Genomic DNA, 27,545 nt, shown 5'->3' on the forward strand with positions numbered 1-27,545 from the left:
TTCAGGGTGCTCTTTACATCTTTAAGTTGTTATTGTGTGTGAATGATTAATACCTTCTCTGCCTACCCTTACCACTTGCTTGTAAATTTCATTAGGTCAGGGAAAGTGTCGCTGTTGCTGACCACTGTATTTATACCATGGCATTTAATTCATGTTCAGTAAATATTTGTTAAACGAATGAGGCAATGGATAGATCAGTGGTTCTCAACCTTCTGGCCCTTTAAATACAGTTCCTCATGTTGTGACCCAACCATAAAATTATTTTCGTTGCTACTTCATAACTGTAATGTTGCTACTGTTATGAATAGTAATGTAAATATCTGATATGCAGGATGGTCTTAGGCGACCCCTGTGAAAGGGTCGTTCGACTGCCAAAGGGGTCGCTACCCACAGGTTGAGAACCGCTGGTCTATATTCATATGACGAGATGGGAAGTTCTTAGTGTATTTGTTTTATGCACATCACGGTTTTATTCTTTGGCTAATGACTACATTAATTATTCAGTGATAGCTTTTCTATATCACATTGAGTAGATTATGGTTTATTCAGCCTGAGTTACCTCATTTGATTGATTATTATTGGGGCACCCTGTTTGGTTCATAGGGTTTTTATTATAGTCAGAATTTCCAAATGTAGCTCCCTTCACTGCCCAGAATGAACTTATAATTTTAAAAGTAATGTAAGAATACATTGTCTTTTATAAAACTAGAATATTTCAGATAAATCTAATGTGCCCTTTGACCTCAGCCTGAATCTTGTTCCACCTTGCTATAAATAACCATTATGAATTTTGTGTGTCTGGAGGAGGTTACTGTTTCCATTTGAAATGGCTCACTGAATCCTAGGTAGAAATAAGAAAGATAGGAATCTTTTATGTACCAGTGAAATACATGAGTTTCAAGTAAAAAAAAAATCTTATCATACATCCACTTTAAAACAACTGGTTAATTAACGATAATAACAGCAGCTAATATTTATTGAATATTCATCATGTACCAGACCTTCTTTAAGTGCTAACAGATGTGATGCTCTTAATCCACACAACAAATATTCTAGCATTGTCGTTGCACTCATTTTACAGAGGGGACACGGGTGTTAAGTGGTTCAGTAATCTGCCCAGGACCACACACCTGATGTGATGAAGTTGGAGTTCAGACCCAAATAGTCTGGCTGCAGATCTCGTGCTCATAATAACCTTGTGAAAAAATTAGATTAGTATTGGACTTCTCATCTGTGGTGCTGGAAGTGAGAAGACAGCCAAGTAGATGTCTTTTGCAAAATTTGTAATTTTTTGTCACTTCCAACAAACTACATCTTTGTGTATGTAGAAATCAGAAAATATGCTACCCCTCAACTATCTCTGGGAAGAATAAACAAGGAAAATGGTCTCAAGATAGAAGAATTGGATTTATAAAATGTGTTTAGTAAAATCATTCTAAGAGAGTGACATGGAAGAAGTGAAAGTTCATTTTTCTTGGTGGGATTGCTTAGTTATTTTTATATAGTATCAGAGAAATAGTAATCATAAGTATTATGATGGAAAGCACAATAGAAAACTTTTCAAATGAAAAGGAAATGTGGAGAAATGCAACCAAACCTGTAAAACAAAAAGGTAAAGAAGGAGAAGAAATATTTAATCAATAGTAGAAAGAAAATAAGATGGAAGGAATGAAATGAAATGTATATCTGTCATTTCTAATGAATGAGCTAAGATGTCCTCAAAAATCATGTATTGAGAATTACACAATTGGGGGAGGGGTGGTGGGAAGAGAGCAAGAGAATCTGTGTGTGTGTGTGTGTGTGTTATTGACAGAAAAGTTGAAAATGATTGGGCAGAGATAAAGTAGGCAAATACAAATAAAATGAAACAAAAGTGGTCATGTTAATATTAGACAAAGAAAAATTCAGGGCCAAAACCACTGAATAGATGTGTATTAACCAGTTTAAGTCCTTGAAGATGCTTTAATAACCACAATTCTTTTATAAATTGAGATATAATTGACATATAACTTGTAACATATTGACATATTAGTGTTAGATATTCAACATGATAATTAGATATTTGTGTACTTGCAAAATGATCACAATAAATCTAGCTAATACCCATTATGACACAGTTACAATTTTTTTCTTGTGATGAGAACTTTTCAGACCTGTTCTCCTGGCAACTTTCAAGTGAGCCGTATAGCAACATTAACTCTAGTTACCAGAGATTTTAGATTTCCTTGCTGTGATGAAAAATAGTAGAAATCAACAAAAAGTCGAACAAAAATGAGTACTTGGAAATATGTAATAGTCTTCTAAAAACAAAAACCCAGAGAGAAAATTTAAAACTGATACTAGAAATTATCTAGAATTGTACTGGTCATTATAGTAGTGACTTGCCATATGTAACTAAATATTTAAATTAATTAGAAATGTAAAATTCAGTTCTTTAGTGTCTCTAAGTTCACTTTCTGTGCATAATAGCCAGGCCTGGTGATTGGCTGCCAGATTGGACAGTGTTGATAGAGGACATTTCCACTGTGGCAGAAGGTTCAATTGGATCTAGAAAGTGCTACACATTATAGACTTATGGGCATAGCTAACTGGTATTCAGAGGAAAATTGAAAGCCTTTAATAACTGGCATTATCCTATATAGTAAAGAGCTAATATGCTAATTAGACTGAACAGCAGAACGACTGTCCGGATGACCTTATGGACGAAGCCAGGGTTGCGAGGGCCGGCCGGGGCTGTGAGGGGCTGCGAGGGCCAGCTGGGGCTGCGAGGGTCGAGTCCCTTGCACGAATTTCGTGTATAGGGCCTCTAGTCTATATAAAAGCTGAAGCGACCATTACAACCGACGACAGGCCAGTAGCTGTGATGCATACTGACTACCAGGGGGCAGATGCTCAGTGCAGGAGCTGCCCCCTAGTGGTCAGTGCGCTCCCACAGCCTACCTTCTGTGGCCAGCCAAGCTCCCACAATCCCTGCCCCTGCCAGCTGGCCCCATTTGCCCAGATTGGGACTGGGTGAGATGGCCCCCATCAGCCCTGATTGCCGACCAGGCTGAGGGACCCCACCTGTGCACGAATTCATGTACCGGGCCTCTAGTTTACAATAAAAAAAAGGCTAAAAATAAGTAAACTAAGCACCCAACTTAAGATATTAGAAAAACAAGAAGATAAACCAAAAGAAGAAGAAAACTTTTAAAATTAGAAATACTATTTTAAATACTATTTTAGAAATACTATTTTTAAAACTAGAAATAAAACAAAATATAGAAGCACTGGAATTGATTAATAAAAAGTAATGATTATGAACACTCTATAACTGTTCTTGAGGAAATAAGAAATGTATTAGTGCTATATTGAGATGCTATTGCAGCTGAGATACTTACCTTTTAAAAAATAGATTTTACTTTTATTCCAGTAAATTATCATTAATATATTTTTCCAAAGCTAGTGTAATCTTATACCAATACTTTGTAAAGCTAATTAAAATCAAAAGACCATTTTTAGACGAAAAAGTCCTAAATGAGATTTCAGCTAATCTAATCAGATGCTGTAAAAGAATAGTATCTCCTTGGAATACAAAGAATTCACATTAGGAAACCTTTCAGCATAATTTATTGCATCAACAAATTAAAGGAGAAAAGCCATGTGATTCTGTTAGTGGGTGCTAAAAAGGCATTTGATAAAATAATTAAAACCCTTAAGTGTAATAAGAATTATGGAAGAAACGACTTCAGCTATAGAAATGATCATAGCACCTACCACAGAGGGTTGTTGTGAGGATTTAGTGACTTAAGTTATGTAAATATGCTTAGAGCAAGGTCTGGCACATCAGAATTATTCAGTGTTAGCACTTTTGTTATTTAAATGTGATAGAGTTGATTTATAAAAAAAAATTGACAAATATTCTATTGAATGGCAAAACAGCTGGATTAAAATTATGAACAAGACAGTTCTGCTTACCACTATATTCAGAATCATTTTGGAGGTTTCATTTCTATAAATAGAAAATAAAAGTAGAAAGAGTAAATGATGTAAGTACTAAAAGAGATAAAATATTTTAAATTACAAATGGTATGGTTTACATACTTAGAAAACCCAAGAGCCAACTAAAGACTAAAAAGATACCCGGATAAGTTTAGCAAAATGGTCTGTAGCAAGAAAATTAAGAAAATGATTATATCTTTAAGTTAGGATTTAAGGAAAGTCAAATCGCATCTCAAAAACGATCATCATTTGTAAAATTAACATGCATTTCATTAACTCCAGTTAGAAACCCAGTACCTTCTTTTATGAAATAGGATAAGGTGATTTTAAAGTTCATGTGGAAAGTATATTTCTAAAACTACCCAAGAAAATACACTATATATTTAATCCTATTTTTGTTAACAGTCCTTCCTTCTCTTCCTCCCTGCTATAATCACATGTGTATGGAAAGAAAATAACCATGCTATTTTGGTGGCATTTTTTCTTTTTCTTCAGTGTAGATAATCTTCTGAGAGCTATAGAGCTATTTTCTTTTCTTTTTTTTTTTACTCTTTCACTTATTATAAGATGTGTGTGTGTATGTATATACATATATATATATATATGTATATATATATATATATTCCTTTTTATTTTAACTGATCTAACATAGAAAAGGTTTAATGACTTTTCACGCATTAAAGTTGTAAGCTATTTTAGTTAAACTGGAAATTAAAGCATATTGATTGACTTATGAGATTTTAAAGAAATTTCTCAGATTTTTAAAAAATATATACTAAAATAATGGAAATGTGTTGCCTTTTAACTTTCTGAATATTTGTTGCTTTCTACAATGGCAAGATTAATTTTTATCTCAAAAATTTTGAAAGAATTTTCTTTTTCTGTCTCTCTGTCAAAGGTATGCAACCACTCATGTATTCAGTTCAGGAAGCATTAAATGCCAGACCATGGTGGACTCGTGTGGGGACGGACATTTGTTACTATAAGTAAGTATTCTAAGACTACTAGGACATCAGTTTACAGAAGGGGATATTAACCTTACTCTATTTCAATTTAAAGATTAAAAAGTAGAGTTATTATTGCATTCTTTGAATTGTGGTGATATGCTTTAGTGTTACTTCTAACAGAATCCTTTAAAATTTGAGATCAGTTTAGGGGTACATTTAGTGGAAGTATAGTTGATCCTTGGGTAATAAGGGTTTGAGCTGCACAGATCCACTTATATGTGGATTTCCTCCCCCCCAATAAATACCTGTACTGGTTTTCATCTGTGGTTGGGAGTCCGAAGACTTGGAGGGCCAACTGTATTCATTCATCTATGCCATGTAAGGGACTTGAGCATCTGCTGATTTTGGTATCAGTGGGGGTCCTGGAACCAGCTCCCCATGGATACTAAGGGACGGCTGTTATATTGGGGAGTCAAAATGTATACTCTGTTTTTTTATGTTTTGTTAATCCTCACCTGAGGGGGGGGGGCGGGGAGAGAGAGAGAGAGAGAGAGAGAGAGAGAGAGAGAGAGAGAGAGAGAGAGGGAGAGAGAGAGAGAATATGAATCTATTGAAGGGGTAATGGCTAAGTTAATGAAGACTATACCAATTTGAAAATTCCTTGAAAGTCTGTGTATGTGTCTATAGGCCATAGCTTTTCTTCAGTTTGTGGCTTAAATAGCATAAGGTGATTTGGAAATTTAGAAATTAAGTTAATAGAAAAAGCATTTTTAACTCATCCTATGTCACTGATATTTTAAGTGTGAAAAGTAAATTTACATTTATAAAAACAAATAATAGGCTAATGAGACCTCATGTATTCATCACCCAGTTTCAACAAATATCAACACAGGTTAGTTTTTAGTTATACTTTCACCCCCACCTCTACACTGAATTTTTAAAAACATTTCCCGATACCATATTTTATCCACGAATACTTCAAAGGTCTTTGTCTTTTAGATGTATATATTTAAGAGAGTCTAATAAGCACAATGCCATTATCACACCCAAGAAAATTCCTTACTGTGATAAAATATCCAGTCAGTGTTCAAACTTCCCCACTTGTCTCATAAATGTTATTTTATAGTTGGTTTCAATCAGACCTGCCAAGGACTGCACATTGCATTTGATTTGTGTTGCTATGTCTCTTAAGTGTCCTAATTTATAGGCTTCCCTTTTGTCTCTTTTTATTTCTCCTTTGTTTATTGAAACTAGATAATTTGTCATGTAGGATTTCCCACATTTTGGATTCTGCTGATTGCTCTTTTGTGTTGTAAATGAATAATTAGATCTAGAAGCTTGATCAACTTCAGGTTTGATTTTTGGCAAGAAAACTTTATAGATGGTGCAGTGAATTGGAAAACATATCTCTGGTTATTTCTTTTTTTTAATCTTAAGAATGACTAGTGAATTCATGTATGGGCTGAAACAAAAGTAAGTTTACAGTTGTGAGTATGCAAAACACAGTTTATTCTTGTATTATTTATTAACTATTGTATTATTTTCCTATGATGTACAAACAACTGTAAACCTCTTTCGTCCCACCCACTGCAAAGGTGTTCATCAGCCTTTCATCTAATGGTTGTAGCAGCCATTGTTGGCCATTGTCTACCAGTAATGTGTTTGGCTATCAAAGAATGGCTTCTAAAACTTTTATTGATGTGTAGGGTATTAACTCTATTTAATTAGTAAATCCAGAAGTGAACAGTAATGATGTTGCCTAATAGAAATTGTTTTATTAGTATCAAGTCTATTTTTATAGAATACTTAAGTTGCACTTTTCACAAATGATGGTTTTTCTCCCCCCCCCCGCCCCCCCAACCTTGAAGTTCTGTTTAATATAATAGCAAGGAAAAATATCAGGATTTTGTTTGGAGGAAATAAACGTTTTATGCTTTTCTATTGCAGAAATCACTTCTCAAGAAGTTCAGTTGCTGCAGGTGGGCAAAAGGGAAAATCCTACTATACAATTACATTCACTGTCAGTTTCCCACATAAAGATGATGTTTGCTACTTTGCTTATCACTATCCATATACGTACTCAACTTTACAGGTGAGAGCTCATTAAGTTGTATTATGACTATTATTGTGTAATATGTATATGTGCCAGATAATAGAAGAAAAATTGCTTTAATTAATTTTCTTAATGAAATAAAAAGATCCAGTGTTGAAGATTTTAGATAATAATACAATACATTTGTTGAAAACATTAAAGGGTATAAATGGGGATGTAGTCTTTATTTTTATGTCCTAGAAAGGAAGTTTGACATGATTTTTACTTTCTAATTTGGGTAGAAATCTACAGTTCTCTAAGATTCATGATTTTCAGATTTTAACTGGATGAGATTTCCACCTGTTTAATGAGAAGCGTTGGATCTGATAGAAAAATCTAACAGTAGAAAAATGTGGATGCAATTAAAGTATTCTATAGGGAATTTATTTCTTCTAATAGTTTTATATGGAGTCCTAGATCTTGGTTGCTTAGAATTTGGGGTACAAGAGTTGCTTTGTGGGTTCTTTTGAGATTTTTGATTATTTGCATTGTAAAACAAAATAAAACAAGTGAATTCAAGTAATTACTGTGGTAGATTTACTCTCAGAACAGAATGGCTGTTCTACTGACCAAGGATCATGAAGATATGATCAATTTACCCAGAAAGAAATTGGAGCACTAGGGTTAGAAACAAGCTTCCACATGATTAGAGGGGAAAATGAGAGGAAAACACAGTCCATGGAGCAGCAGAGGTACCAAGGCTGAGGACACTAAATGAGGCTCCCTTTACTTTAATAAAGATTGCAATGAAGGCGTGATCAGGTGTCCCTCTGAATAACAGCACCAGAATATGTCGTGTTGTTCTTTATAGGGTTACATGTTAGTGTTCCTTACTGATGTTTACCTGTTTAGTGTATATTGAATTCCCCTACTTGCTTTCTATCCCATGACCTTTTCCAGGCATTTGCATGGTTTCTCACCTGGACTTCTGCCAACCTTTTTCTTACTGGTGTCCTAAAACTTACTTTTATCCCATTTCCTCTTTGTCTGTCTTTTTTGCACACTATAGCAAGAGAGTTCTCTGATGGCAAATCTAATCATGTAACACCCCTGCCTAAGACTCCCTCGTGATTTCTCTAGCCATTTGCACAAAGTCTAAAATTCTCACCAAGTCATTTCTTTGCTGTCTCTCACATTTTTTGCCACCTCCACAGACTGTGAGCTATTATTTACTTAATATTTATTATTAAATAGTTTTTAAAATAATTCACTCTTTAAAATTTATCTACATCCTAAGTTAATATCCAGGGAATTGCAGGTTTAATGTGTAGACAGTTTTGTAATTCACAATGAAATACATCCCTATTACATTTTTAAAAGGCAATCCACGTATCGCTTAGTTATCTCAATTACCAGTAGTTCCTGTTCTTCCTGCACACTTTTCCTTTGCCTGCACCTCTCTTCTCTGTCCTCTTCACTCATCCTTTGGCTCCCAGTTTAAATGCAATATTTTTCTAGGAGACCTTTCCTCACTGTGCAGACTCAGCTAGGCTCTCCTTACTACAAGCTGTCCGTGCTCTGTATTTTCCCCAGGTAGGGTCCATTCCTTCGCTGTTATGTCCTTGGTGCCAGGCACAGTTTTCGGCACAGAAGTAGTGACCACACAGTGAATAGTGATTACGTGAATGAACATAGGCAAAAGTGTGGAAACCAACTAAGTATCTTAAATAAGAGATTGAACAGTTTGTATTTGGTACGACCATATACTAATGATGTTATATGGTATTCGTAATTATGAGTATGTGTGTGTTTGTATAAATTACTAAGGAATAAAAGCAGGTTTTAAAAAGTCATGTGTAATTATAGTTTTGTTTATGTACATTGGCATTTGTTAGTAGTAATCTAAATGATGCAATTATGGATGTTTAAATTTTTTTCTTTGTTCTTTCTGTATCTTCCTCCCTTTTCACAGTGAACCTATATTAATCTTGAAATCAGGAAAAGTTGCTACAAACTTTGTCTGACATAATTTAAAAAAAAATATTTTATTGATTTTTTACAGAGAGGAAGGGAGAGGGATAGAGAGCCAGAAACATCGATCAGAGAGAAACATCGATCAGCTGCCTCCTGCACTCCCCCCACTGGGGATGTGCCCGCAACCAAGGTACATGCCCTTGACCAGAATTGAACCCGGGACCCTTGAGTCCGCAGACCGACGCTCTATCCACTGAGCCACACCGGTTCTGGCATGTCTGACATAATTTTTATTCTGTATGTTTTTCATTGCTGTTGAAGGTAGGTCTACAGTAATTTATCATTTCAAAATTCAGAAGGCTTTGAGAACCAAAAGCTTTTTCCTAGCCCATTTGGCAGCAAAGCCTGGCCTAAATTGATGTGAGCCTATTTAGAATATTGATTCCACTTAGAGGGACTCTTTATATGTTTTGCTGCAGATTTAATAACCTGCTTATACAGGCTGCCTCTGACCCTGTTTGTGGTATTGCACATTTAATGGTATATACACTGTATCTGTCTTGAGTTCCCCAAGTACTGATGTTTGAATGACATCTGGCCCCTGAGGGTTCCAGAGAGAGGATTAGGAATCTGACTGACATTTAGCTATATGGAGATCTAGATGCATTTATTTCTATTTTTCATAGGGGGTTTTAAAATAATTGTATACTTTTAAATTTTTATCAAGATGCATCTTCAAAAATTGGAATCAGCACACAACCCCCAGCAAATCTATTTTCGAAGAGATGTGTTATGTGAAACCCTGTCTGGAAACAGCTGTCCCCTGGTGACTATAACAGCAATGCCAGAGTCTAATTATTATGAACATATCTGTCAATTCAGTAAGTCTGTCTTCTTCACTCAAAATGCCAGTCATCCTTACTTATTTTCCTTTGCTTTATATATGTCTGTAAGGGCAATAATACTAGGAATAGGCATCTGAAGTCTTGGTCTTGTTACTGCCTAGCCCTCGGTCTACATCTGGGCCTCAGTTTCCTCATCTCGAAAATGGGAGAGCTTTGTGAGATGATCCCTAAGGTCCCTTTTGATACTGATATTCTGTAGTTCTTATCCTTGTAAGTCATAACCATAATGTAACAAATTATTTTAAGAGTTTATGTAATAATGTCATCAATTAAATTTATAGCTAATTTTATTTATAAATAAAACCACCAGAAAGTTATTAAGTGTTTTAATTCTAGCACCAAATAACTACTTGTTTTTTTTCTGCCATTTATTTTTTTAAAGTTGCCTCAGATGTATAGCTGGGGTAGAAAAAATAAGAAAACTGTTCTAATTTTGATAAGAAAGTAAAATATTTTCAGGAAAGAGAAAGAGCTTGCTATGCATGAAAATATGACCAGGTGAGCTGAGTGTTGTTTTTTAGATTGGTATATCTAAATGCATAGTGAAAATATTTCTCTTCATAAATTTCTGAGAAGATATACCTTTTTTTCTGTACTTGTCATAGTGACTGTAAAACAGGGGTAAGATTACATTTTCCTTCTTTTCCCAATGGCTTTATGAAAAATAAATTTATATTTAAAACTTGCCCTTGTCCTTTATAAAACCAGTATTATATTAAATACTTTTTTATGTTAGATTAATCATTGGTAAATAAGTGACTCATGTAGTATTTATTGCATTATGTTCATATTATGAATTCCTTTAGGATGTGGCTTGCATGGGATTTATATCTGATTTCCTCTATAGGGCCTAGTACAGTGCTTGTTTATAGTAGGTGCACGCTGAATTCTACTATGAATGTATATCAGAATTCATGATTGAGTCGATATATTTCGAAATCTCCAACATCAAACATCATGCAGACTTTTAGTCGCTGTTCATTTTAATTTGAGATTTTCTGTGTCCTTTAGGAAATCGCCCTTACGTTTTCTTATCTGCTCGGGTACATCCTGGAGAAACGAATGCAAGTTGGGTAATGAAAGGAACATTGGAGTATCTCATGAGTAATAGCCCTACTGCTCAGAGCTTACGAGAATGCTATATCTTTAAAATTGTCCCTATGCTAAATCCAGATGGTGTCATCAATGGAAAGTAAGTTAAGCAATAGTTAGAGAAATATTATAGATAATTGTGGTGAGCCTATATAAAATTGTTGAAATAATATTATCTAGGGTAAATTTGGAGAGCAAATCTAGTGATTTTTTTCTAGAACAAATTTTTAGTGGGGAATTCATTTAAGATACATTTTTAAATGAAAATTATTTTGTTTATTACTAGTATGGGATTTTGACAAATTCTGTATTCATGACAGTATGATTTCATAAAAATGTCTATCTTGCTTGAATTATTTTAGAAAAATCACAGTGTTAGGATATGAGAAAGATTTTTTTTTAACATATCCTCTTATATTTCTTTTTTAATTTTGTCAGTGGTGTGATCTTAGTTGTAAATTTAAAATCTCTGGGATCTCTTTCCACTGATATGGCATGTTGGGTCCATCTGCTAACTTCTTCCTGATATGAGAAAGTATAGTCTCTGACAGAAGGAATTCTTTAGATTGGAGATGCTAGAAGATATTACTTTTTAAGTGAAGGTAGCTCATTGTTGTACAATTCATTTATTGTGGCAATTAGACAAGGTCTCTTTAGTGCATTGGATAGATGGAATTTGACATGGCATCTCCAAAGTTGAGGGCACTTTATTCATAAGTGTAGCATGAATCTTCCTCATATTTTAGGAAAATTTTAAAAAGGATAATTTATTTTTAGGTATGTTATGGTAATGGAACTAAAACAAAATTTTATGTCTTATTTTAATTGATCAGCTAAAATCCTGTTTATATTTCTGTTATCACCTTCTGATTGCTTAAATTTTTGCTCAGTGGCTGTAATACTTAATACCTATGATTAAATGAAAATGTATTTAAGTATATATGCTTTTCATAAACTAACGTTTCTTAGGAGGGCCCAGATAGCACTTTTAATAATAACTGATACAATCAGAATATAAAATGTTAGTATAAAAAATGATTATTATGTAGTCAGAATGGGAAATATGGCCATTAATTTTTATAGAGTATGGAATAAAATCCCAGAATTGAGAATTAGTGTTTTCTATAGCTTGAAAGTTTTGACCTATGAATCTGAAAGGTTATCACACTTAATTGCATGTAACACAGGATCTTGGACACAGCAAATGCTTAATAAATGATTATTTAATGACTAACCTATGCATTCTGTTGAGCCCATCATCTATACCAATTTGAAATATTTAGTGAAATAGAATAAAATTAAATCAAATATATTTAAGAATTTATTGGTATCAGTGTTTGTCTATCACTGTGTTTGCATTTGTGTAGTCACCGCTGCTCTTTAAGTGGAGAGGATTTGAACAGACAGTGGCAGAGTCCAAATCCTGATTTGCATCCTACAATTTACCATGCGAAGGGGCTGCTGCAGTACCTGGCTGCAGTGAAGCGCCTACCACTGGTAAGTGCCAGGATTTGTTTGTGCTTTGTACAAAGACATAACTTTGTTGATTAAAGACTTAGTATTTTATACATTACTAAAGGTTTGGTGCACAAAATTCGTGCACTCGGGGAGTGGGGGTGGTGGGGAGTCCTGCAGCCCAGCCTGCACCCTCTTGCTGTCCGGGATCCCTCAGGGGATGTCCGGGACCCCTTGTTCCTTACTGCCTGCCTGCTCTCTGTTCCTTACCACTCAGCTCCCTGTTCCTTAGCACTGCCACAGAGGCAGGAGAGGCTCTTGCCATTGCAGCTGCACTCACCAGCCATGAGCCCAGCTTCTGGCTGAGCTGCACTCTCCCTGTGGGAGTGCTCTGACCACTAGGGGGCAGCTCCTGCATTGAGCGTCTGCCCCCTGGTGGTCAGTGCGCAACATAGCTACTGGTCCGTTCTGCCCTTCAGTCTATTTGCATATTAGGCTTTTACTATATAGGATTTTCTGGTTATAAAATCTAAGTATTAATTTCAGAAGCAATTTCTTCAAAATATCTTTTTCTGTTATCAGTCACTTGTGTACTAATTATGGTATCAATATAATATATTCATATTCTTATTTCATCAGATTTAATTTTTGTAATGCTCATGAGCCCTATATTTTTCTTTTTTTTATTTATGAATATTGGTAACTCCTGGTTGTAATTTTAGGTATTTAACTTCACTATTTGAACAACACTGAGGTAACAGTATTTTTCAAATTCTCAAACTAGTAGCTTATACCTGAGCTCTTTAGTCAACTCTGAAGCTGGTCATTCTCGGCTACTAACGTGGGAAAGGTCGTAGAGGTGGGGTGGGAGGCTCCAAGAGCTGTGTGAATGCGCTTCTGCTTTCAGCAGCTTTTGTTTAGAGTGTTTCCATTCGGTTAGTGTTTAAATGAGTTAATCTTCCTTTAGGAAAGAAACATTTTGCAAGGAATATATCCCAAGAAACTAGAAACACCAATCAGAAAGGATATATGCACCCCTATGTTCATAGCAGCACAGTTTACCATAGCTAAGATTTGGAAACAGCCTAAGTGCCCATTAGCAGATGAGTGGATTAGAAAACTGTGGTACATCTACACAATGGAATACTACGCTGCTGTAAAAAGGAAGGAACTCCTACCATTTGCAACAGCATGGATGGAGCTGGAGAGCATTATGCTAAGTGAAATAAGTCAGTCAGAGAAAGATAAATATCACATGATCTCACTCATTTGTGGATTATAATGAACAACATAAACTGATGAACAAAAACAGATCCAGAGACAGAGAAGCATCGATCAGATGCTCAAACGTCAGAGGGAAGATAGGAGAGGGTGGGGGTAAGGGGGAGAAATCAACCAAAGGACTTGCATGCCTGCATATAAGCCTCACCAATGGACAGAGACACCAGGGGGTGAGAGCATGAACAGGAGTGGGGTGGGGGAAGATGGGAGGATAAGGACACATATGTAATACCTTAATCAATAAAAAAATAAAAAATTAAAAAGAAACATTTTGCAGAGGGGAAAAATTGGCATGTGAGTCTGTCCTTCACTTTTAAAATTATGTTCTCAAAAATTAAATTGAAACTATACCCTTTAAAAAAACACATTTATTTTTAAAATTATTTATTCCAGAGAGAGGAAAGGGGAGGGGAGGGGAGGGGAGGGGAAGGGAGAGAGAGAGAGAGAGAGAGAGAGAGAGAGAGAAACAGAAACATTGATTGGTTGCCTCCCACCTGTGCCCTGACTAGGGGCGGAACTTATGACCTGGGAATGTGCCCTGACCAGGAATCAAACCCACCACACTTTGGTGTATGGGACCGTGCTCCGACCAACTGAGTCATACTAGCCAGGGCTCACATGGGTCAGGGCTTAAACCACACTCTTCTTATAGTGTTTTTCATGAGAACATTTTCATGTGTTTTTAAATTAGATATATATTTTAACTGCCCCTTGGGGCAGTGATGACTACAGATATAGATTTGACCTATAATTGAATTTATTATTTTTTTATAATGGCACATAGAAGATATATAAGAGTGGAATTTGTGGTTTGATGCAGATCTTGCAAAGGACTTTCTAACCATTACTAGTAATCATAGATTTCTTTCCAAAACTAGATATTTCTACTTTTTTTGACTCTACTTGTTAAATGGTGATTCAGTTACAGTAAAAGGATCAAGGCACACAGACCTGTTTATTGGCTTCATAGTAACTAGATTTACTTGGCAATATATGAATTTGAAGGTTTTTAATTCTTAAAACATATAATCTTTTCAAGGTTTATTGTGATTATCATGGCCACTCCCGAAAGAAGAATGTATTTATGTATGGCTGCAGCATCAAGGAGACAGTGTGGCATACCAATAATAATGCAAGTTCCTGTGATGTTGTGGAAGATGTGGGATACAGGGTAATTATAACAGATAAATCAGGAGTTTTTGAGATGCAACCATGCATACAACTACAGAAAATAATTTAACATATAAACTACTCAGATTCTGTTCATGTTGCCATTTTGCTATTATGGTTTCAAATTTTTCATTTTAAATGTTTCTTCCAAAATGTTTTTGCTTTTTACATGTAGATGTTTATCTGGAATTCATTTGATCTGAGATGTGGGGACCTATTTAGTTTCATGTGTAATCATTGATTAAACAGTACATCCTTCCTTGGCCGATTTTATAAAGCCATCTGTGGCATACCATTTTTCCACATGCCTGGGTGTGTTTTGAGGTATGCCAAGGACGGACACGAGATCTTACTCCTTCAAGCCCTGTGTGCTTTCATTCTCCTCCGACATTTATGCCTAGACAAGCACCCTAGGTTAATTTGCAAGCTCGAAGTACATTTTCGTTTTGCTTCTCTCTATTCCCCTTTTCCTAATAAATAAAACGTTAGAGTTATATAAAAAATGGAAACAATCGAGGAATTCACCATAGTAAGTGATAGTCATCTCACAGTTACTAATTAAGCAGTTTTGCTATTCTGAGCACATTAATTCATAGATTACACCTAGAGCATATGAAGTTTGTGTCTGTTTTTCAGTGCTCCACAGCTGCTTGTCTTTTCATGTGTTTGTTGGCCATCTTTCCTGGTCCTCACATGGAGATCTGTGTCAGTCTTTCTGACAGTTCCACAAGATTTCCCTTGTGTGCTTTTGTTCTTGTTGTATGGATGTGCCAAAGTTTATTTATCCAGTTGGTGGTCATTTGATTAGTACGCCAAATTGTTCTTCATAAAGATTATACAAATTGATGTTCCCCAATATAATGAATGATAGTGCTATTTCTCCACACCCTTATTACATAATACTATTATTTTTGCCAGGTTAAAAAAATACCTCATGCTTTTAATTTGCGAATCTATAATTTTTAGGATGAGTATTTTGTCATATGTTTGACCAAGTATGATCTCTCTCTCTTTTTCAAAATAGCCTTTTCGCATATTCTCTGTTTACTTTTGTGCTGGTCACCTAGTTATTGTTTTTAAACTATGTGATTACAAGTATAGTACATGTTTTTTGTGATATATAGTAATTTAAAACTTTTATCATATTTGTTGAATTCTTAAAAAATGGTTTCTGAATTTTAAGCTTTAGAAAAACTTTTCTCATTCCAAGATTTAAAAGTATGGTTCTGTGTTTACTGTTTTTAGTTTTATTTTAAAATTTTACATTTAAAATTTCAATCTAATTAGAAGTTAATTTAATGAAAATTAGTGACTGGAGCTTGTTTTTGTCAGTGGCTATCCAGTGGTATCAGCATTAGTGAGTGATCAGTCTTTTCTCTAGTAAGTGTAATAACTTTAACAGATACCTTTGGTTCTAATTTTGAATCTTTTCTTTCTAGAGATAAATCTATTCCTGCACCAATATCACAATTTAACTTAACCTTAGGCATATAATTTAGGTTAATATCTGCTGGGTTATTTCTCCAGTCATTGCCTTTTCTTTCAGAATTTCTCAGGGGGTATTCCCATATTTTCACTTTCAGGTAAACTTCAGAATGATTTTAAGTTGCTATAAATGTTGTGGGCATTGTGATTGTGATTGTCTTAGTTTTATTGATTAATTTGGAATTATTGACATTTACAGCAGCAAATCTTTTTTGGTTGTTGTTAACCCTCACCAGAGGATATTTTTTCCATTGATTTTTAGAGAGAGTGGAAGGGAGGAAGATATATATATATATATATATATATATATATATATATATATATATATAAGAGAGGGAGAGAGAGAGGAGAGAGGAGAGAGAGAGAGAGAGAGAGAGAGAGAGAGAGAGAGAGAGAAAAGAACATCAATGGGAGAGAGATAACACATCTGTTAGTTGCCTCCCACACGCCCCTCAACCAAGGTACATGCCCTTGACTGGGAATTGAACCCAAAACCCTTCAGTACACAGGCTGATGCTCTAACGACTGAGAAAACCAGCTAGGGCTACAGTGGCAAATGTCTTAATTAGTCAAGCCATCTTTCATGACTAAAGTTTTTTCATTTTTTAAAACATGTATTCTTCATGGTTTTTCTTACATAGTTTTATTGCACTTAACTGGTTGCTATATACTAGTAAATGTGATGCTTTCTTCCATTCTATTTTCTGGGAAAGCAGAAAATTCTAAATTAGTAAGAGAATTATTTTGATGTTTTGTATAGCAAGAAGATCTGCATGACCCTGCTTTAGTCACTGTGCTTTCATGAACATTTTTAAAGATTAAAAACTTAGAAAAATTTTAAATTAAAAAATTTCTTGAAATATTCTATTTTATCACTCTTATCTTTGCAGACTTTGCCTAAGATACTGAGCCATATTGCCCCAGCGTTTTGCATGAGTAGCTGTAGCTTTGTAGTGGAAAAATCTAAAGAGTCCACAGCACGTGTTGTAGTTTGGAGGGAGATCGGAGTGCAAAGAAGCTATACCATGGAGAGTACTTTGTGTGGCTGTGATCAGGGGAAATATAAGGTAAAACATTTCAGTACTTCTACCCTTAAGATAATATTTGAAGACTTCTTTTCATATGTATAATCCAAAGGTTTTCAAGTATATATTCCATGATATATATGATATACTGAGTTATATGTAATTTGTAATGATGAAATTGAATTGTATGCAGTCTTAAACATTTAAAAAATTTCTTTGAACTAAATAGTTTGCTTTGGGTTCTCACAAAATCTTGAGTATATTTATATTCATACTTTTTAAGAAAATGTTGTGGTACACATATAAATACTGATTAGTAATTTATAATGAGTTGTGCAAGTAAACATTATTAATCAAATTTCCATATCATTTTAGTTTGTTGGATATAAATATATTTTTATGCACTTAGAAATAAACACATTACACTTATTTATAAAGTTTTTAAAATATATATTTTATTGTTGAAAATATTTCAGATTTCCCTTTTTCCCCTCCACTGACCCCCTCTTGTGTCTGATTTTTAAATGCATATCCCTTCACTAAATATTTTTCTTTACTAAGACTACTTTTCTGTAGTGCCATACACTTTTTTTGGAAACAACGTGAGTTTAAACTCTGCTTTTGAAACTTAAGACTAATAAAATATTAGGTGATTTTGAACTTAAAAATTTTAAATATCGAGAACTTAATGGACAATGAATTGGACTTTATACATGCAACAGCAAATCTGAACATCTTTCTTGCCTTGGCACAGAAAGATTTCTTAAGTGTCCTGTTTTGTTTTGTTTTGTTTTGTTTTTGACATAGGGCAAGAGGGAACTGAATCTAATAGTTACCTCACATAACAGTGGTTATAACTTTATGTTTTGAAAGAGCTAAAAATCTTCCAATTGGTTAGTATTAAAAATATAAGCATATGACAGTTGATGTCAGAATGTTTAAGAGGAGAGAGAGCCTAAGTAATGACTTTCAGTCTGTAACAAGCTGGAAGAAGATTAGGTAGGTTTTGTAACCAACTTCAAGCTTGTGGGGCCTGGTAGAATAGAACTTAATGACATCTCAGTGCTTCTGTTTTAGGTTGAACACCGTATTCTTCCAAAGTGTAATAATAACTTTTGAATTCTCTCCAAATATTGTAAAACAGTGACTTGTAGTTTGCCAAAGGCATGATGGTGATGAGAGAGAAAATGGAGCTTGAGCACCATTCCAGCCCCCAAACTCTTGTCCCCCAATCTTTGCTTTAGTGGACAACTCTGCCGAGGACATTCAGAGTCCTTGGAGAGAAGTGTGTTTCACTAAGCCAATTTTTTTTATGTCTGAAATTCAATTCTTTGATCATAACATACACTTCTTTTTAGTTTTTTCCTTTTTTTGATTAATAAACATTGTTTTTTAGAATAGTTTCAGATTCACTGAAAAATTGAGTGGAAAGTACAAAATTCCCATCTACCTCCAACCCCACACATGCATATAATTATACTTTTCACACTTATTAATATTAGCTAACTAGAGGCCTGGTGCATGAAATCTGTGCACGGTGTGTGTGTGTGTGTGTGTGTGTGTGTGTGTGTGTCCCTCAGCCCAGCCTGCACCCTCTCCAATCTGGGACCCAGTCAGACATCCCTCTCACAATCCAGGACTGCTGGCACCCAACTGCTCACCTGCCTGCCTGCTTGATTACCCCCTAACTGCTTCTGCCTGCCAGCCTGATCAATGCCTAACTGCCCTCCCCTGATGGCCTTGTCCCCCCCCAACTGCCCTCCCCTGCCAGCCTGGTTGCCCCTAACTGCTCTCCCCTGCAGGCCTGGTCGCCCTCAACTGCCCTCCCCTGCAGGCCTGGTCCCTCCCAACTGCCCTTCCCTGCTGGCCTTGTCCCTCCCAACTGCCCTCCCCTGCTGGCCTTGTCCCTCCCAACTACCCTTCCCTGCTTGCCTGATTGCCCACAACTGCCCTCCCCTGCTGGCCATCTTTGACCACATGGGAGTGGCCATCTTGTGTGTTGGAGTGATGGTCAATTTGCATATTACCTTTTTATTGGGTAGGATAAGTTGTGTGAGTCTAATTATATTTTTTAAAAAAGATTTCTTCACCCTGAGAATGTTCTTATATTACTGTATTTTAGGCTGTAAATGTTATTTTCCTATGAATTAATTCAGAAATAGGCATAACCTTTCTAAAGCTCTTAAATTAAGATGTCTAAACTCTTTAAATAATCAATCAATTAATCAGTCATTATTATAAAGGCATGTAGGTTAAGTAATAGTTTTTACAATTTATTTTCTTCACTTAGCCTGTGCCTTTAGTCCTGTCATTGAAAACTTGTTTTACAGTACCGCCTCTCTAAATTATGTCAGCTCTCATCTATACATCCAGCTTTTATTGGTATAAGAATTTCACTTATTTTAGAGATTTATTTTTATCTGAAAATTACATGATAAGCAAAATCTTGATTTATACTCTATTTTTATCCTTTTACATGGTTACATTTAACTTCCAGTAAATCGTACATTGTTAGTTGAAAACTCTTGTGTATAAAGGTTATGGGGGTTGTGCTGAAATTTTCTCTTTGCTTTAATAGACAAAATTTGAAATGGGCATTTTTAATTGACATGGAATATAGGAACTTATTTTACTAATACTTCATTGGCTTAGATTTGTTTGTTTCTTTTTTGACATAGCTACCTCTCTTTTATTTGTTTATCATACAATAAAAGTACCTATAATGTTCAAGTATACAAATTGGAGCCTTGATTTTAACACTATAATATTTCAACATTGGCATCCAGAGTAGTGGATCACAAGAAATATTAGCGAGATTTTGTAAAAATCTATTTTCACACATGAACTCTAAGAGTAACATAAGCACAAAATGTTTATGTATTTTTTTCTTCCCAGTGTATTAGTGAAAATAGTTTGCATTTGATGAATAAGAATAGTTTAGAAATGATTTTTAAAGACAGTTTTCTTTATTACTTAGAATATCTGATATTCTAAGACATTCTGTTTGTTGAGTCCTAGGCCCATACAAAATATTAATCTTCTAATCTTATTAATGTAATTATAAATTCCTTTTATGTAATTTTAATGAGATACATCCAGAGGATAGCAAACATCATAGTTACACATATAATACTGCTTTATATTCAGGGCTTACAGATTGGTACTCGAGAATTGGAAGAGATGGGAGCAAAATTTTGTGTTGGTCTATTGCGTTTGAAAAGACTGACATCCCCATTGGAATATAGTCTGCCTTCCAGCCTGCTTGACTTTGAAAATGACTTGATTGAATCAAGCTGCAAAGTAACTAGGTAAGGCACACTTGTTTATTCTGTTGTTACCTTGTAGTATTCTATTAGACTTCATTAAATCAGTGAAGCATAGAAAAGGCACAGAGATTTTGACAGTTAAGAACATTTTTAAGATTACTATAATTAAGTTTACACATTTAATATTTATTCCAAGTTGTAATAATATTCTTGATTCTTTAATACTGATTTTTAGATGAAATTTTAATGAAATATTCTTATATTTTGAATGCTGGTTTTAGTGTTCTTAATGGTTTACCTTTAACCTCCCAAAAAAGCAGTGTGGAAAACAGTATGTATATCAGGTAATATTTAAATTAAGAGGGCTTTAGACTTAGGATTCATACTTTAAAAGGAAGTCTATTTTGTTGTTATCTACACACCTCATATAACTTTCCAATCATATAATCTTCTGGTTACATATACCAGAAATAGATAATTTAGTATGCCTTTGAAACTTGAACCGTGTCTGCCAAATATTCTTCTAAATAGGTAAATTTTGGTTCCTAAAATTCAATGTATATAAAATTTGATCAGCTATAGGATCAGAAACAATTCAGTATCATAGTTCTTAATCATAATATTAGACCTTAGCATTTTATAGTTTGATGTATATGAGTAAAAATACTGTCATTATTCAGAACCTTAATTTTTGTTGTTAGATACTGACTTGTCATCAGATTTAATTATTACCATGCTCTATTATATATATCAACTTAGCAGTTTTAAGTATAGTAAAACATCAATTAGAACTTCGTTCACTGTGATAGTTGACAGAGTGATCACCTGAATTTTCTACCCTTGAAAGTGTCTGCTAAACAATAACGGAAGCTAATATAGAGATTGTTAGTTGTTCTCACTGATGTGTAGAAGCCTCCTTTGAAGTTATTTCATTTATTCTCCCCCTACCCCAGCTATGTTGAGGTATAATTCACAAATAAAATTATAAGATACTTGAAGTATGCAATGTGATGATTTGATATATGTATACATTGTGAAAAGATTTCCCATATTGAGTTATTAACATATCCATCCATTACTGTACACATTTATCTGTGTGTGTGTGTGTGTGTGTGTGTGTGTGTGAATACTTAAGTTCTACTCTCTTAGCAAATTTCAATTATACAATCTAGTGTTATCAACTATAGTCACCATCACTTCCTCAGACCTTATTCATCTTACAACTGAAAGTTTATATCCTTTCACCAACCTCTTCCTATTTCCTCACCCCCATCCCCTGGCAACCACTTTTCTACTCTGTTTCTATGAGTTCCATTTTTTTCCTTTCTTTTAGGTTTCACATTGAAGTTACACCATGCAACATATATATATTTTTTGGCTCATTTCACTTAGCATAATGTCATCTACGTTCATCCATGTTGTAGCAAATTAAAATACTTCCTTTTTAAAAAAAGAATAATTTATTGATTTTTAGAGAGAAAGGAAGGGAGAAGAGAGAAATATCAACGTGAGAGCATAATATCAATTGGCTGCCTCCTGCACGCCCCCTACCAGGGATCAGTCCTGCAACCCAGGCATGTGCCCTGACAGGAAATTGAACCAGCAACCTTTCTGTGTATGGGATGACGCTCAACCAACTAAGCCACACTGGCCAGGTTTCCTTCTTTTTTAAGGCTGAAAAATACTGCATTTTAATCTATGATAATTATGAAAAACGAGGCCTGGTGCACAAATTTGTGCACAGGTGGGGTCTGGCCGGCCTGCCCTGATCGGGGCCGGGCTGGCCAGGGGGAGGGGCCATGGGTGGTCAGCTGGCCAGCCCTGCCCCTGATCTGGGTCCGGGGGTGGGGGGATCAGGGTCGCAGTGCGCTCAAAGCAAGCGGTTGTTCTAGTGTTTCAGTCGCTTGACTTTTATATGTATAGCTAAGTTTTCAGTTATTCTCTTAAGTATATCTACAATGCTTCATTCAGTAAATATAATTTACTTTTATAAATAACAGTGGAAATATAAAAACTAATTACAAGTTTAATAAAGCTTAAAAACTGATCTGTAAAATTATTTTACTTAGAAACCTTGAAACCTCTGAATGTAAGACTTTATATTAAAAAGCTCATAGATTCTTAAACCATGTTGGTATTACTATGTATATAAGCTATAACTAACTTTCTTTTTATTTAATGTTTGTTTTTAACCTCTGCCTCTTTATATTTAAAAATGTCTCATAATTAGGACATAGTTGTTTTTATAAATTTTAATCTGACAGTCATATTTTAACTGAAATATTTAGTTCATTTACATTTATTATAATTATTGACACATTTAGACTTAACTCTACCATCTTATTGTTTGCTATTTGTTTCACTTGCCCTGTAGTTTTTGTTTGTTTTGCCTTTTTTTGATTGATAGATTTTAGATTGATTTCAGGTTTATATTGATTTTATCCTCTCAATTTTTTTAATGGATACTTGGTATTCACACATTCTCAATTTATCAGAGTCAATACAGATTTGTACTTTTATCTTTTCTTGGACAATATAGGATTCTTAGAACATGTTAACTCCCTCTCAATATATGTGCTGCTGTTGTCAAATATTTTATGAGTATACTATTAATATTTTAAACTTTACAGACATTATTACTGTTTTATGCAGTCTTTGGATTTCTTCATACATTTGCTGCCCTCTTCCCCTCTTTCCTCTTCATTTATTTCTACATTTCAGATTTTATCTGAAGCAATTTTTCTTTTGTTCAAAGAATACTATTAAGTCTTCATTTCAGTTTCGAGGGATGTTTTTGCTGGATAGGTAACACTGTCCTTCATTGAAGAGCCATTCTGTTGTCATTGGTCTTCCACTATTGAGTTGTCAAGTGAGGTACCAGTCTGATTGTTGCCCTTTGAATGTAATCTGTCTTTTAAGGCTAAGTTGCTTTTATGAATTTCTCTTAGTCTTTGGTATGTAGGGGTTTTACTTAGTATTTTATTTATTTTGCCTGGGTTTTACAAAGTTTCTTAAATCTGTGGCTGGATATCTTCCATCAATTTAGGGGAATTCTTAGCCATTTTCTCTTCAAACATTGATTCTGCCCCATTATGTCCTTTCTGGGACTCCATTTACATTTAAGTTTGACCTTTTCATAGATCTTCTGTGTCTTACTCTCATTAATAAGTTTCTGCTCTTTGTCTCTCTGTGCTGTGTTTGGGCTTTTTTTAAACTTTTAATTCACCCATGCTCTCTTAGGCTGGGTCTTATCTGATGTGAAATTTATCTTTTCAGTTATTAATTGTAGTTAATTAGGAAGGATTTAGACTTTTTTTCCTTAATCCTTTTGTACTTAGCAAAAGTGTTATTTTACATGTCACCTGAACTATTAAGTAGTTTTCTCAGTACCACTCATTTAAAGAATTTGAGAACCAATAAAACATCTACACTAATAAAAGAGAAACATGAAAATTAACCATCACTCCACCACTCTGCTACAGCCACAAGCCATGCCCACCAGCCAATCAGGAGCAAGTATGCAAATTAACCCAACTAAGATGGAGGTGGCCACAGAGCTGGAGTGAGCAGGGGGCTTGGGTTGCCCCCCGCGATGGAGGAAGCCAAGCTTCCTGCCTGCTCTGGCCAGCCCTGGGCTCCGCTCAAGGCTACAAAGTTTCAATTATAGAAAATAAATAAATCCCAGATACCTGCTTCCCTCCCCTCAAGGAGGCACTGAAAAAAATAAAAGAAAAGAAGGAGGGGCTGGGAGCTTGGGTCGCCGGAGGCCGTGGCCAGCCTGAAAACAGCCAGCAGCCCCTCAACCAGACTGGCCAGGCACCCCAGTAGGACCCCCACCCTGATCCGGGACACCCTTCAGGGCAAACCAGCTGGTACCCACCTGTGCACCAGGCCTCTATTCTATATAATCCTATATAATAAAAGGGTAATATGCAAATTGATCCTCATAGCAGAACCACTGGCAATGACTGGTCACTATGACACACACTGACCACCAGGGGGCAGACACTCAATGCAGGAGCTGCCCCCTGGTGGTCAGTGTGCTCCCACAAGGGGACCTCTGCTCAACCACAAAACAAGCCACGCTGATGGCTGCCAGCACAGTGGTGGTGGCGGGAGCCTCTCCCACCTCCTCAGCAGCGCTAAGGATGTCTGACTGCAGCTTAGGCCTGCTCCCCGCTGGCAAGTGGACATCCCCCGAGGGCTCCCGGGCTGCCAGAGGGATGTCTGACTGCCAGCTTAGGCCCAGTCCCCTGGGGAGCAGGCCTAAGCCAGCAGGTGGACATCCCCTGAGGGGTCTCAGACTGCGAGAGGGCACAGGCCGGGCTGAGGGAACCCCCCCCCCCCCCCGAGTGCACAACTTTTTGTGCATCAGGCCTCTAGTTTAACAATATTTCTCATTAGGATTTTGCATTGATGACTAAATTTTAGTATATTGGGCATATGGAAGACGTATTTGAAATTTGAGTATGTTTAAAACATTATAGAAAAGTGAAGTTGAAAAATACCAAATTTTGTATAGTGTTTTATCATAATACAAAATGTGCCCATGTTGAAATGAAGCCTAATTACTGCCTTACAATCAAACAGTATTTGAACTTCTTTTTAAAAAAATTGAGATAAAATTCACATAGCATAAAATTAACCATTTTAAAGTGAGCAATAAAATGGCGTTTTAGTACGTTCACAATTTTGTGCAACCACCTGTCACCTCTATATAATTCCAAAACTTTTTATTCCCCCCCACTCCCCAAAGCAGACCCTCATACCCATTAAGCAGTCATATCTGGCCCCTGGCAACCACTAGCCTGCTTTCTGTCTCTGTGGATTTACCTATTCTGGATATTTTAAATAAATGGAATAATACAATGGGTGACCTGTTGTGTCTGGCTTCTTTCACCTTGCTTGTTTCGAGGTTCATCCTTGTTGAAGCATGTATTAGTTCTTAATCCCTTTTTATGCATACAGCATGAACATTAGAAAATTTGATGAGAAATTGTTCCTAATACAACTAGTAAAATAAATAGAACTTAAGCTAGAGAATGCCTTTGAAATATGCTTAGTTTTACTATTTTGTATTAAAATTTTTAAAAACCTAATTTGATGTGTTGTGATAAAGGTAGAGTACCTTGCTGATAAGGTATAGGGAGTAAGTACAGGTCGGTGGGCCAGTTAACATCATTATGTCCCTTGTTTAAAGGCTGTACTGACCCTGCCATTATAAGAGACTGCCTTGAAGTTATTACAAAGTAGTAATAAAGATATTGATTGCTACAGACTATTAACACTAGGATGAAATATTAAACTCTATATTATCCACACTTTCTTTATGTGAAGCTAGTGTTTATACATATGTAGGAACTTTTTTCCTGAGAAAGTTAAATTAATATTGTTAAAGAAAAAATTATTCATGACACTTTTTGAAGAATGGGAGCCAGGCTTTGTTCAGGAGGACTGCTACATGAGGTTTTGCAGGAGAGCAGAGAGATTGGGCTCAGCTCCGAACACAGTAAGGAAAAGTGGAGGTTTATAGCCAAGGAGGAGAGTGGGGGTTGTTGGATTGAAACACCGGGGCTGTGGGAGATGTTGGCTAATCGGACTTGACAGAATTTTTGCTGAAATCAGGCCAGGGTGATTTGATGTTGAGGGAGAGGGATTTTCGATAAACTGACTGAGCAGGATTCTTACTGAAACTGGACTAAGAAGACAGAGCCACTGGACTAAGGACACAGCCCACAGTCAGGGCCTACTTCTCAAGAGGACTCAGAGGAGCCTGACTTAAGTTAAGGGTCTCTGGTCAATATAGATGACTTGGGGCCACATGTTAACAGTAATATCTAATACATAGCTCTGTAGTAAAGCTTACTGGTATTAGTGTGCTTTATCTTTAATGTGAAGTTTACCATTTAATCAAGCCAATCTTAAAAGATCTTTCTAGTTAGTAGCTGTGATGCACATAGTTGAGCCTGGTTTGCATTTCTTAGTCATTTATTGCTACCACATAGGAAATTCTTACAGCTATACTTGCTGTTGGGATATTTTCTAGGCAGATAAATCATGCCACATAGTTGAAGATCATATCACACTTCCAGTCCACTTGAAATCATAGTGGCTTATAAGTACATGTGAACCGATAGTGTTTTTGTGCTGAGTCAATGAAATGCTATTGTACTCACAGACACAGAGGAGATCAAAGTCATCTAGAAAAATAAGTTTGGGATTTATATGAGCACTTCCAGGACCCCAGGCCAGATTAGATTATAATGAAAGCTTTGAGGCTTATAATAAGAGAAGGAAATGCTCCTTATCATTGAGATCCAGATAGGTATCAAACTAGTAATTTCTAATCTCTAAGATTTAGCTATACAAGGAGTTTGCTGACTGTATATTTTATAGATATTTGTGTGTTTTATTTTTAGTAGCCTCTTGGAAGAAAAGTTATTCTTCTCACATAAGTATCTATTTGAGACTTTAATATAAAAAGACCGTATATCAGAATAAGGAAGAATACATATTCCTTCAAAGAGGATTCATTCTATCCTTTAGTAGGCTATAGAGTAGGGCAGATGGCCCCACTCCAGTGTGGGACTTAGTTGACTTGAGGTGGATTTGCAAAACCTGTGAAACCTGTTTGATCCTTGGTTCAGCCCTTCCCCTCTAGAGGTCGAAATTGAAGGCCTAAGACTTCTTTCCTCAGTACTGCGGTTCTGCCAAAAATTTTGTGTTTATTTTCTGTTTCATTTGTTTTGCTGCTTTCTGCTCTGTTTCTCAGCTTTGTGTATTATGTATTTTAAAAATTTTTCAAGTGCCATTAGGGGAAAACTGTTGGGGTCACATCTGTGCAACTCCCTTCTTTCAGGAAGCTTGGCAGCCCTGAACTCCCGTTTTTTGCATGCAGTTCTTCGAAATTGCTGAAAGCTCTGAGGACTTCC

The 27,545-nt window shown here is 35.6% G+C and overlaps 1 protein-coding gene across 16 annotated transcripts in view; it reads left to right on the plus strand.

Annotated features, from left to right (window-relative positions):
* AGTPBP1 (ATP/GTP binding protein 1) overlaps positions 1 to 27,545 on the plus strand; it is a 115,408-nt gene that overhangs the window by 78,155 nt on the left and 9,708 nt on the right. For 14 of the 16 annotated variants that reach the window (XM_036330661.1, XM_036330660.1, XM_036330662.1 and 11 more), the window contains 8 exons: positions 4,880 to 4,967; positions 6,876 to 7,020; positions 9,662 to 9,815; positions 10,851 to 11,031; positions 12,299 to 12,428; positions 14,707 to 14,838; positions 17,213 to 17,389; positions 20,495 to 20,655. In XM_036330661.1, coding sequence (XP_036186554.1) covers positions 4,880 to 4,967; positions 6,876 to 7,020; positions 9,662 to 9,815; positions 10,851 to 11,031; positions 12,299 to 12,428; positions 14,707 to 14,838; positions 17,213 to 17,389; positions 20,495 to 20,655 — 1,168 coding nt within the window. The remainder of the gene's footprint in view (positions 1 to 4,879; positions 4,968 to 6,875; positions 7,021 to 9,661; positions 9,816 to 10,850; positions 11,032 to 12,298; positions 12,429 to 14,706; positions 14,839 to 17,212; positions 17,390 to 20,494; positions 20,656 to 27,545) is intronic. The other 2 variants (XM_036330665.1, XM_036330671.1) reach the window with 2 other exon arrangements.

This window comes from Myotis myotis, unplaced genomic scaffold, assembly GCF_014108235.1.
Source record: "Myotis myotis isolate mMyoMyo1 unplaced genomic scaffold, mMyoMyo1.p scaffold_m19_p_12, whole genome shotgun sequence".
Lineage (NCBI taxonomy): Eukaryota > Metazoa > Chordata > Mammalia > Chiroptera > Vespertilionidae > Myotis > Myotis myotis.